The sequence below is a fragment of the Octopus bimaculoides genome, chromosome 5, assembly GCF_046866305.1.
Source record: "Octopus bimaculoides isolate indiv1 chromosome 5, ASM4686630v1, whole genome shotgun sequence".
NCBI lineage: Eukaryota > Metazoa > Mollusca > Cephalopoda > Octopoda > Octopodidae > Octopus > Octopus bimaculoides.
The window spans coordinates 94304963-94317501 of NC_142932.1; the positions used below are offsets into that span (position 1 = coordinate 94304963).

General features: G+C 36.2%; 1 protein-coding gene across 4 annotated transcripts in view; it reads right to left on the reverse strand.

Moving 5' to 3' along the window:
* Nucleotides 1-10781, reverse strand: part of LOC106876229 (protein ILRUN) — a 41336-nt gene extending 30555 nt beyond the window's left edge. For 3 of the 4 annotated variants that reach the window (XR_008264242.2, XR_008264243.2, XR_008264241.2), the window contains exon 1: nt 9372-10770. Coding sequence is in view for 1 of the 4 variants with exons in the window: in XM_052968309.2 (XP_052824269.1) it covers nt 9372-9529 (158 nt within the window). In the remaining 3 variants the exon portion in view is untranslated. Of the gene's footprint in view, nt 1-9371 lie in introns of all 4 variants that reach the window. The other variant, XM_052968309.2, reaches the window with a different exon arrangement.
* Nucleotides 10782-12539: the final 1758 nt, after the last annotated feature.

Here is a 12539-nt window from a genome sequence, read left to right on the forward strand (position 1 = left end):
CACTCACTTTCAGGCAGTATGAAAGCATCTTGTGGCAAGTATTGGATCTTGAAATCATGTACAATCAATGGAAATTCAAAACTTGCCAGTTTCCATGATTTGTTGAACAAAGTTCTGAAGTGCATTGTATTCTCAAACACTCATCGTGAGGATGAATTACACACAATAGATAGAATTATTTCTCCAAAAAGTCAACATACACCCAAATCAAGCCATGAAAAGTCAAACTCTAAAAAGGATGCACATTTGTCAGCAAAAATGTAATTTTACCTAGTTGAAAAAGAGTAAATTTTAAAATTTAGGATAACAATATAGTAGCAAAGGAATTTGGAAAATTTCCTTTTTTGAAAAACAAAATCTCCTGGTTTTGGGGAGAAAATTTGACATAAGTGTGTCCTTTTGTCAAAAATTTCATCAAAGTGTGGCTTCATGTGAGTCATGGGCATGTCTCTTGCTTTCTAGAATATGGGCAGAAAAGTAGTGTGTCACACTTGAAGAATGAAAAGATTGTACTCCCATATCTCAATTCAAAATCAAAAATACCTCAATTCAAACTCAATTGAAAGAAGACTCAACAATCCTTTTGTAAACAACAAAATGCCAAACATTCACATGGAAAGTATATCCTTGATCAGTGTCATTTTTTTTGTCATATGATACTGTTGAGCAGACTGTGATAAGACAATTGAGGTGACTCAATTCTGGCAACCATGTGTCAGTGGTACCCCTCATAAATCATCTCTTGCTGGCCTGCTGAATGAATGATTTAGAAGGTGTGGATGCATGAATTTCAGCTTCACATCATTTGCTTCCCAATATATCTGAACAGCAATGCCAACCCAATGTCATTCATCATATCTGCAGAGAAGGTAATGAGAGAGAGTTTGATACCACCTGTATTAAGTTTGCAATGAATGCGTTTGCTCTGAAAGTCAAACTCAAAAGTAATACTCTCTGACACCCATTTTATCTTGATTGTGTGGTCCGAAGTTGGAGCAAACTGGTGATAACTTCTGCTGCTTGGAATAGTTTTGTTAAAGCGAATCTTTCAGCGAGTTCATTGCGTGATTCCTTGAATTGAACTTTCACAGAATTCAAACATCTGTTTTGCAGACAGAATTTGAGAAGCAGTTGGTCACTGCAGGCTGGCTCTTGCTGTCAATATTTTCACAGTCCCTCTTATTCCATCACAGAGTGATTTACCATGGCTGGTGGCAAGAGAGTTCCACCCACTGCTAATTGAAAAATCTGTGAGGTGATAACAAAGATTGAGGAAATGCTTGCAATTCTTATACCAAGCAGTACAAACATCTGAAAAATAATGAATGACTTCAATTGTAGGATTCAGCCTTTATGTGACCGGTTGTCTCCTGCAGAACCTTGTGAACAAAACCAATATTATGATCCACATCATCAATGATGCAAATGGAAGAATTGTCAAGCACAGTTTGATTGCGAAAATAGACAACCACAGGATGGAGTGAGCAGTGGATCTTATTCTAGTGGTATCCCTGGATTTTATCTTGCACAACAAATGAATAATTTTCAGTGAAGTCTACCAAAACTATGGTCTCATTTGACCCTATCGGTTTCTTTGAGGTATTTCAAATAAGTTAACTGAGCACGAGCAATGAATGAATGCAAGGTGATTTTGCCAATTTTTTCTGTCAGAAGGTCAATAAATTCTTGAACAGACAGTAACACAGTGACGAGTTCAGTTCTGTCAGTTGTTGTCCATTGCTTAAATTGAATATCATGCCTTGATGATCAAAACACAAACAAACTGAAGAAAAATTATTAAAATCACAAATATGGCTTCCCATTTCATAACAGGGAAACATTATGCTGTCCAAAATGAATGTTTACACATGATGAAGTGACAATAACACAACTTAAACCAACACCAGAATCAGCTGTACTGACATTACCATTGTGGGAACAGAATTTGAAGAAAACAGGAAGTGACAATTTCCTCTGATTTCTGTGTTTCCTGTGATAGTGGTTGGAAAATAGTGGTTTGTAACTTCTGATGTCTAAAGCGTACCATTGAGATTTTTCATACACAAATAAAAGATGATGCCCAGTTTATGTGCAAAACGTTTTAAACCTAAAAGGATTTGGGCACTTCTGGGAATTTGGCTTTCAGTACACAACAGTGTTGGGGGAAAACAGTGAAGTGTTTTCATTTTGATTCAAGAAAACAAGCACTTCACCATGAGAAATACACTCTTTTCTCTTCAAATTTAGATTCAGCACCAAACAAAATGGTCAGGTACAAATTTCAGAAAAATAGTCCATGTGGATTGAAAGTTATTACATTATTTGTTGTGGCATTGAAATTCAAGATGGCTGCCACCAGCCTAAAATGGATGATTTGAGCCAAAATTTCAAATCGTCATATCTTTTGAACCATTGGGAGTTGGGGCTTGAAAGTTTGCACTTTTTCTGTTCTTAGGAACAACTGGTCAAAATTTGGTGAAAATCTGAGATGTAGGGTTTCATGCCTGTCCCACATTTATATGAAATTACCGAAAAGGATATGCATGGCTACTACAGAATAAGCCAAGTGGAGTAAACAGCAAAACCACAACTGAAAATTTTTAATTAAGTGATATGTTTAAAAAGCTGTAAGTAACTGTTAAAACTAAGAGTTCATTAATATAGCAAATTATTTTAGAGAAGATAGAGGTTTTTAACCAGAGTAATGGGAAAATCCTAGATTGAAGCTTTTACATAGTTATAAATGTCACAGTGAAAAAATTTAGAGATTGCTGAGGAACTACCTGAGATGGAGGAGGGATAGAATTTAAGCTTCAATGAGTAGGGTACTGTTAAATTAGGTGTATGTAGCGGTGGTGGTAGAGGTCACAATATATAACTTACAGTAAAGATATAATTTCTTTTAAAGTTACTTTCAACTAAAGAAAATTTATCATTCTTAACTTCACAATACTATTTACAACATGGTATAGCATTTTTAAAGTTAATTTCTCAACTTGTGTTTCATTGGGTTAAACATAACATAATTTGAATATCATTTTAATTTCAGGTACAATGACTAAGGAGAAAATACTGGACCACTGACCTCATGACCAAAGTTCAATCCCAGAGTTATTGTGGTATATCCAAGCAATTCTGAGAGATTAACACTAGGAAGAGCATCTGGCAAATCAAATTCTCCCACAAACAATACACAAAACAACGTGACAGATTCACTGGGACAATAAACACTGAAGATGTACAGAAAACAGATTCCATCACATACCAGGGGAAGAAACTAGAAGTAGTTAATAGCTTCTACTACCTAGGCGACCAAGTGTGTAGTGGGGGTGGTTGCTCTGAGAGTGTAGCAACTAGAGTAAGAATAGCCTGGGCAAAGTTCAGGGAGCTCCTACCTCTGCTGGCAACTAAGGGCCTCTCACTCAGGGTGAAAGGTAGACTGTATGATGCATGTGTGTGAACTGCCATGCTACACGGCAGTGCAACATGGACCATGAATACTGAGGAGATGCATAGGCTTGAAAGAAATGATGCTAGTATGATACGCTGGATGTGTAATGCCAGTGTGCATACACGACAGAGTGTAAGCACTCTGAGAGAAAAGTTGGGCATAAGAAGCATCAAATGTGGTGTGCAAGAGAGGTGACTGCGCTGGTATGGTCATGTGTTACATATGCATGAAGACAGCTGCGTGAGTAAGTGCCACTCCCTAACTGTAGAAGGAACCTGTGGAAAAGGTAGACCCAGGAAGACATGGGATGAGGTGGTGAAGCATGACCTTCAAACATTGGGCCTCACAAAGGCAATGACAGGAAACCGGTACCTTTGGAAATACGCTGTGATTGAGAAAACCCGGCAACTAATGTGAGATCACAGCGTCTAACTCTGTTAAGAATATTCCTGATGTGTCAGGCAATATGATATGCTTGAGAAGACCTGTTGAGTCAAGTAAAACCAATATTATAGCTGGAGCCAGTGCCTCCTGATTGGCTCCCATGCCAATGGCACGTAATAAGCACCATCCAAACGTGGTCAATGCCAAGTCTGCCTGATTGGCTCCTGTGCCGGTGGCACGTAAAAAGCACCAACCAATCGTGACTGATGCCAGTACCCTTTGACTGGCTCCTGTACCGGTGACATGCAAAAAGCACCATCTGAATGTGATCATTGCCAGGCCTGCCTGATTGGCTCTTGTGCTGGTGGCATGTAAAAAGCACCCACTACACTCTCGGAGTGGTTGGCATTAGGAAGGCATCCAGCTGTAGAAATCTGCCAGACCAAATTGGAGCCTGGTGCAGCCACTGGCTCTCCAGACCTCAGTCAAACCATCCAACCCATGCCAGCATGGAAAATGGATGTTAATCAATGATGAAGCAGAGGAGGTGCATTCAAAAAGTATCTGACTTTACTTTTTCCTTTCAAAACTAATGCCACATGGGTAAAATCCTTTGCACAGTCCAGCAGGTCCTGAGTGGTTTCCATATGGAGTTGCTTCTGCTGCTCCACCAGCACCTCGGGGATGAATTTCGCCAACACTCTCTGCATGCACAAATCCTGTTAAAATGGAATGCACTGATCCTGTGTTTATTCCCACTTCATGAGCAATTTCCTCGATTGTTACATAATGATCTTCCATGACTATTTGCCAAACCTCAACCAGCAACTCGTTTTGGCTTGTGGAGCCATGTATGAAGTGTTTGTACCACTCCCTGATCTGAGTTCTACCCATGGCATCATTGCCAAAAGCCTGCTGAATCTTCTGGACGGTTTGAGTGTCAGTATCACCAAGCTTTTGGCAAAACTTGATGCAATATCTCTACTCGATGCATTTCGTGAATATGAAAATCTGATAAATGTGCACTACACGTCTGTACTCTTGACAAACAGCCAGGTACTAACGCAGCCTACCAGTGCAAACATTTTCATGCATGCACAGGAAGGGTGGCATCACCTCCCAACTAAAGCATTTTACCCACATAGCATTAGTTTTGTGGAGAAAAAATAAAGTCAGATACTTTTGGGATGCACCTCATATGTACATCATCATCATCATCATTTAACATCTGTCTTCCATGGTAGCATGGGCTGGACAATCTGACAAGCCAGAGGGTAGCAGCAGGCTCTAATGTCTGCTTTGACAAGGTTTCGACAGTAATACCAACTGCTTTACAGATTGTACTGAGTACTTTTTTCATGATGCCTCCATCATAAAGTTATGAAGTAACTTGCAAGACAAGAGCCCCTTAACAGAGTGGGGGTGCAGTATTGAGGAAGGTGACTTTGTGCCAGGTGTTGAGAGGCTAAAGTACAATACAGGAACAAGAATAGTCTTATTACAGAGGAGATACGTGGCTACCCCAGCATGAAAAGGAGAAAGGGTAGAAAATAGGAGTAAGGTCAGGGTAAAGGAAATAAGTGGTCATACATAAAAAATCAGTGGGTTGGAGAGCAACAGTAAATAAAACTATAGATAAATGTGAAATAGGGAGATGTGAAGTGTGGGGGAGATATGCACAATGACTGAGGTGGAGGTCAGAGACGAGTAAGTGTGGATATAATGACAAAGAAAGGGAGAAACATTGATAGCAGATATGAGACAGTGTCCAGGAGAAAAGAGCATTCAATGGAAATAAAGTTGAAAGAGATGATGTTGGAATGTGAAGAAGGAATGTGAAGTGGTTCTAAGGCAAGGGATAACTTGCAACACACAAAGAGGGGTGGAATATTTGCAGTTTTGCTCTCATATCATAATAACAGCTGAGGAAATAGTGCCACACTTTGAAGAATGATGGAGGGATGGATGTTATAAAGATGAATTCTAGAATCAGGTACAGATTGGATGTTGGGGCATAGACATTGATGAGATGCTTTTAGGACCTCAGTCTTTTGTTACCTCCTTCGTCAGATTCAACGACCTGGGGTCAGTCTTTACTACTTCATCCCATGTCTTCCTGAGTCACCCTCTTGCATGAGTTTCATGCACATTAGTGATCAGCACTCTTTTATGCAACTATCTTCATTCATATGCATCATATGACCATAGCAGCAGTTTTCTTTCTTGCACACTACATCTGATACCTTATACCAATTTTCCTCTCAACACATTTGCATTTGGTCATACACACACACACACGCTGAATGAAGACAGCTGTGTGAGGAAGTGCCACTCCCTAACTGTTGAAGGAACTTGTGGAAGAGGTAGACCCAGGAAGACATGGGATGAGGTGGTGAAACTTGACCTTCGAACATAGGGCCTCACAGAGGCAATGACAGGATACCGGGACCTTTGGAGATACGCTGTGATTGAGAAGACCCGGCAACTAAATTCACAGCCCATATTTCACTACCATATAATATTGCTATGCACTTACACATTTGAGAAGGATTTAAATTTTCTAAAAGCCTGTAATATTAAATATGGTTGCTCATCTTACCAAATGAGATGAAAGAGGTAACAAAAACTTCTAAACATGAAACTTACTGATCCTGATTCAACTTCAAAGTTTCTTTTCATTCTAAGGTCAGGCAAATTTATAACTGTTAAATGTTATTAGTACATATATTTTTTATTTAGAAAGTTTTATACTTTAAAATAAGACACCTTAAAATTATTTATTTCCTTCTTGAAGAGCCTATGAATTTTTATATATAGCATTTTAAAATATGTTTATTGATCAATGAGTAAATGTATAAGATAACAGTTGTTATTTAATGGCTTTAATCATAGACAAAAAAAAGAGAAGCATAATATTTTGTAGTTCCTCAGAGACTAGAAGAAAGCACAACTCATAGGTTGTGATAGTTGAAAGTGAAGTGTCACAATATTCAGACCTGTCCTGAAAACTTACAACAGAATTGACTCTGCAAAAGGTATCTAAGGGCCAGGTGGTAGTGTTAAGCTGCACAACAGATTCAGTTCACTACCTAGTTTTATATTGAAAATTTGAGAGAAATAACAACCCTAAAAAAAAACTGGAATTTGAAAGAGTGGTTTCCTTTAATAATTTCACTGTCACACACAATCTATTTCTGAAGAATACAAAGTTAAAACTTTTGCAATCTAAAAATATCAGAGCTTTACAATTGATGATGGCCTGTCATGTCAATCATATATTTCCAGCACAGTCAATGTGGCATGCCAAAGGTTGAGTTTCTTTAAGGTCAAAAATATATTAGCTCTGAATAGTTACTGACACAAGTATGTCCCACATTAGCCATCACCATCATCATTTTTGTCTCTTCCACATTTGCATGGGTTGAACATATCTCAATGCCATCTACCAGACACAGAAGCATTCACTGTAACCCATTGATACACAATGATGATGACCTCTAGTAAAATGGTTCCTGCATCTCTGAGCATGCAAACTGTAACTTTCCTATCCAAACACACTTGATGCAGCAACCTCAGCTCCACTCATTTCTGATGTTCAGTAAAACCTGTATTAAACGTTTTCCCATTTTCATACCCCGGGAACTGTACAATGAAATAATCTGTATTTGAATCTAGCATCCACCTTGAATCTACATTAAGTTACATGTGTTTTTGTAATAACTGTCTTTTATATATATATAAAATCAATCTTAAAAGTTATATCCTAAGGAATTCCAATTGCTTTATGTCCTTGCCACAAAAACTGAATCTAAATATGATTTAGAATAGTACCACACGACTAAAATGTGTGAAATGAAATAAAAATAGTCAATATTGAAGAGAAAAACCTTCCAATAATCATTTTTTCAAACCGTTCAAGCTTTGAAAGAGATTCAAAAATTCTATATGTGAACTATAAGAACAAAAGTACGAATTTGTGTGCTCCATACACACAAATACCTGGTACTTTATTGTTTTCACAAACGACTGAAGCAACTGGATCAAGATCTAGGATAAATAATACAAACAAGTGATTTGACAGCCAAAGTCGATCGGTTTACTTATATAACGGGCTTTATTTTCTCCAAAAAGATGGAATAGATTTGGTTACATTTTGAGAATTTTACGCTTAAACGAACAATGTCTGAAAAGCCATCACGCTTTACTCATCATATTTTTCCCTGGTATAACGAAAACTTTATCGCAAAGCAGGATCTCCTTCACTCAGGTGGGCATTAGAGCTAAGAAATTATATTTCTGAAACTAGAAACATTTCTACATATCGTTTCTAATTCAAGTGTTTAGAAATTTATTGTGAATATGGTTATGGTCTACGAAACGGAGGGCAGATAAATGTTGAGGGACACAACGAAGCTTTTAATAATACACTTACTCAAGTAGGAAAATACAGAAAACAAAAGACAAAGTAAAAATAGAATTGCAATATTTAAATTAAGACAGCAATAATACAGGAGAATAGAATAACTGAATACCAAAATGGGAATCGGAGGTTGGGGAAGATGATGTAAGAAAACTCTACAGTGAACTAACTATAAAATGGTTATAAAGACGGGGACCCATTTACTTGTATTTTAATTTGTAGTTCGAAAGCTTATTTTAGGTCGTTTGTATAACATCATGATATAAACAACATGCATGATGGTTTCATAAAACATCAATAATAATCATGGAGGTAAATATAATTAATAAATAAACAGGAAATTATGGTTTGTACATGAAATTACAAAAACAAACAAAAAAATAGTGAAAACAACTGTATGATAACGAAATACTGCTTAAATGCAAAATTTAGGATTCATAACTCTAGATAAATATAACTTTAGAGTGACGAAAATGACCAAAAAAAAATTATAGAACTTTATTTCATTGTATAAACATAGGAATTTAATAATAAATAACCACGAGATTTGTTAGATACAAAACATTTTAAGCCAATTATTTAATGGTAACGTAAACCACATAAAATTTCATTTCAGCAGAAAACTAGAGTTTAAAGGTAACAAGTCAGATTCGAATAAATAAGTATAGGTTTAACATTTTAAAGGAAAATAAACAATGATCATTTGTCTTGATTGTGATCAAGTATTTAAAGTGGCAGGTCAGGAAGTATCAACAAATGAATATTTTTTCACTAAATTGGGTTTTATCGAGTCAAACAAGCTTGTCTTTTAACGAAGCAGAGAATGTGTTGCGTAGAGGCCTAGCTACACAAAATCACGAGCAACGCGATATTTTAGGTTATAACATTTAATATATTTACAAAAGAGTATAATCATATATAAATATTTGACATGTAATCAGTAACAACATATTGAGATAGCTTGAAATGTCATGAGAAGTATAATGTTTACAACAACAATGTATGTTGAGCAGGCGAGAGGGCCAGGAAAGGTTGGCTGCAAAATGTGTGTCGTTATAGTATGAAATAAAAATGGGAATGTCACAGAAATAAATCAGTAACAAAATACTAACTCACCAATTGTTCATATCAAGGAAGAAAGCACAGCCTGCAGCATTTAACTGGTCACCCAGTAGTTTCTGGAATTCGGCAATAAGCACCTCTTTATCAGTCGTCCCCATAGAGCTGAACTGTTGTAGTAATTTCCCGTCCAGTTCGTTGTCCTCGTCCCCCATTTTTCTGAGTGATTTTAGTTGTATAAGTAATTTTGGAGGATGTTTTGTCGTTCTTAAACCTAAATATGGTAATTGATAAACGCCAGGAATATGTCAGTGCTTGTTTGTGTTCCTCTGTAGACTGGATTGTGTGTTTTTATGTACACATACACATTACACATGGACTTGAATTAAGTGAAATAGTCTCATTTCGTTTCCACTTTACGTATTCCCGTTCAGCGTTCTAAACGAAAGGTATAACATCTAGAACGATGAAATACAGTATTAAAATGATTCTAGTGCTTGGTTAGTAGTTCGTCTTGCCGTCGTCTCGATCTATTATTGTTGTTACTCAACTGATAGTAGTAGTGGTGGAGTTATCGCCGTCGTTGTAGTTCTGGATTCCAAAGTAACAATTCCCACCACTGCGTATGAACAGTTTACATTCTCAATGTTTTCCTTTCCACCTACTCAGTATTGTTTAGTTTATAGAATCAGAGGAAGTGTTAAAACACAACAAACTGAAGACAAGGATAATATATTAAAACTGAGGTCGAAAATGATGTTTCAAAACCGAATTCTTAGAATATATAAACGAAAACTAAAAAAATAAAAAGTAAAATCGGTCGCGATAATTTACTTTTCAGTCACCAATATTCCACTGTTTGTGTCCACAAAAAAAAACCTATCTCCTTTCCTTGTCAACTTAGAGGCCAATAGTAAATATACTAAACACCTACACGTGTTTGAATACATTGACATTATTTACATTGAAACTTCAGGCTAGACATCTATGATCAGCTATTATTTCGGACAACCAGTTCACTGAACTTTTTCCTATTCTAGAAAAATATAGTTTATTTTAAATATTTTCTTCTAGTTTTGTCCAATCTATATTTGTGTTTTAATATTTCATCATATACTTTTCCTCTCACTGTCAGTTCCCTCCTCTTTACTTTATTATATCGAGGCTCCAGTTTTAGGTTATTTTTGCAGGTTTTAAACCGTTCCTAAGTCTGTTTCCTATGTTGCCTAAGAGGGTTAGGTTGACGGGCCATTACTACAGTTTAAACCCTGCTTACCTTACCTCTCTGGCAGTAGTTTCCCATTAGATTTTTAGAAAAATTATGTAGGCTGGTTCTATGCATATACTTTCTTGTTTTCTTCTCCTTCGCTCAGTTCTATCCTACAAGTATGATAGTTAGGACATTGTCGAACATCCATTTCAAGACCCGAAACGAGTGCTTGGCTATAATGACGTCACAAAACTTTCGGCGCATGCTCTCTGACTATATTGTTGGTCCATGAAAGTGTCATGTCAGAAGCTTCTGTTTCTCAAGAAAAATGTTCTACGTCTAAACTTTGCCAACATATTTATAGATCTTTCGGTTCTTGTTCGAAGATATATAGCTAGATTTCGAACTCTTTCCATAAGATATTTTGCAATATCTAAAAACAATTTTTATTTTACACAGTTGAACGAAATATATACTCCATTGTTAAATTCTTTAGTTTCTACAATTTATTGCCGTTATGTCTTACATTTTTACAAATTCTCCCGAAAGATTAACAAAACTTTATTCATACACATAAGAATAGACAGGGAACATCGCCCGTGCTAAATTTGTTCGAAAGTACTAGTTTAAGTACTGGAGTCGATTTAACATTCTTGTAAGGCACGCTAAAAAATGTGAATGGAATTGCAGTAAAAGACAAGACATTATTAAACTTTCGTAAATGAGTATTCAATTATTTTATTCGAGATAGATAGCTGTCAAAACTACTTCACACAAAAGCTCTTCAAAATTGGAGAAATTTAGAATCTACAGAGTTATCTGACCTTTGTTTATGAACTTCCACTATTTTGTTTATAGTTAGAGCAGACAGGGCTTACTGACACTTTAAATAAGGTATAAACTAGAATTTTAAATTAGAATAAACAATGATTCACAAATACGGTAAAACATAATATTATTTGAATGTACATCAGCCGAAAATGTACCACTTCCGGCTTAATCAAATTCTTGAAATTTCTGTGGCTAAAGTATGAATTTCAGATAATAATTGCCAGAGAACAAAAGCGGTACATCAATTTCTCTAAAGTAGTTGCTTCATCTGCTAGAAATAGCAGCCTAATCTTTTCAAGTCATACTTTTTTTTTTAATGGAAAGGGATAATAGATCATTTATTCGTAGGAAAAGATGGAACGGTCAAGACTACAATGCCTTGGATTTTAAAAAAATCAGTTTGTTTGGGCTAACTTGAGGTTTAGCAACAAAATGATGGTAAGATGCTAGAATTGATTCAGAGCTCCCTATGCTTCTATGATCATGAATTTCTTACATTAGCATTAAATTTATGAGATGGATATAATCGAATAGACCGATTACAATACACTGAAGGATGGGAAACAAATCGAATGTGGCTCACAGAATATTGGTCTTCGACTGCAAAAGAAATATACCTTTAAATCCACGGGTTAATAGGAAATTAGCATTGGCCACATATGCACACAAATGATTTGACTGCAACTAGGAACTAATTACAGTAATACCTCGCTTTACGAGGACCCGCTTTATGAGATCTCAGGTTTACAAGTATTATATTTCAAGCACAAGATCCAGATTTTGAACGAAGTGCAAACGTTTTTACTGCCATAACAAATGCTTCTGCGTGTTACCGAGAAATTTATAGAGAGCGGAAGAAAGCTGCTTATCAGCAAACTTGTTTTTTTTTTTAAGAAATCTACAAGTCCGTCTACGAGTGCTTGTGAATCGACAATCGTGTCACCGAGCGATGATGTGCGCGAGTCTAGTGCGAGTGAAAGTGATCCAGCAAACGATTATAATAATAATTTTTTTATTATTATAAATGATATTGACATTCTTTTTACTTTGCATAAAATATTCTTTACATTCTACTGTTGTTTTATTGCCATTTATTTACGAGTATTATAAATTTTATAAGTAAAATATTATTCTGGGAACGAATTACAATTTTTAACATTGCTACTATGGGGAATTATTGATCT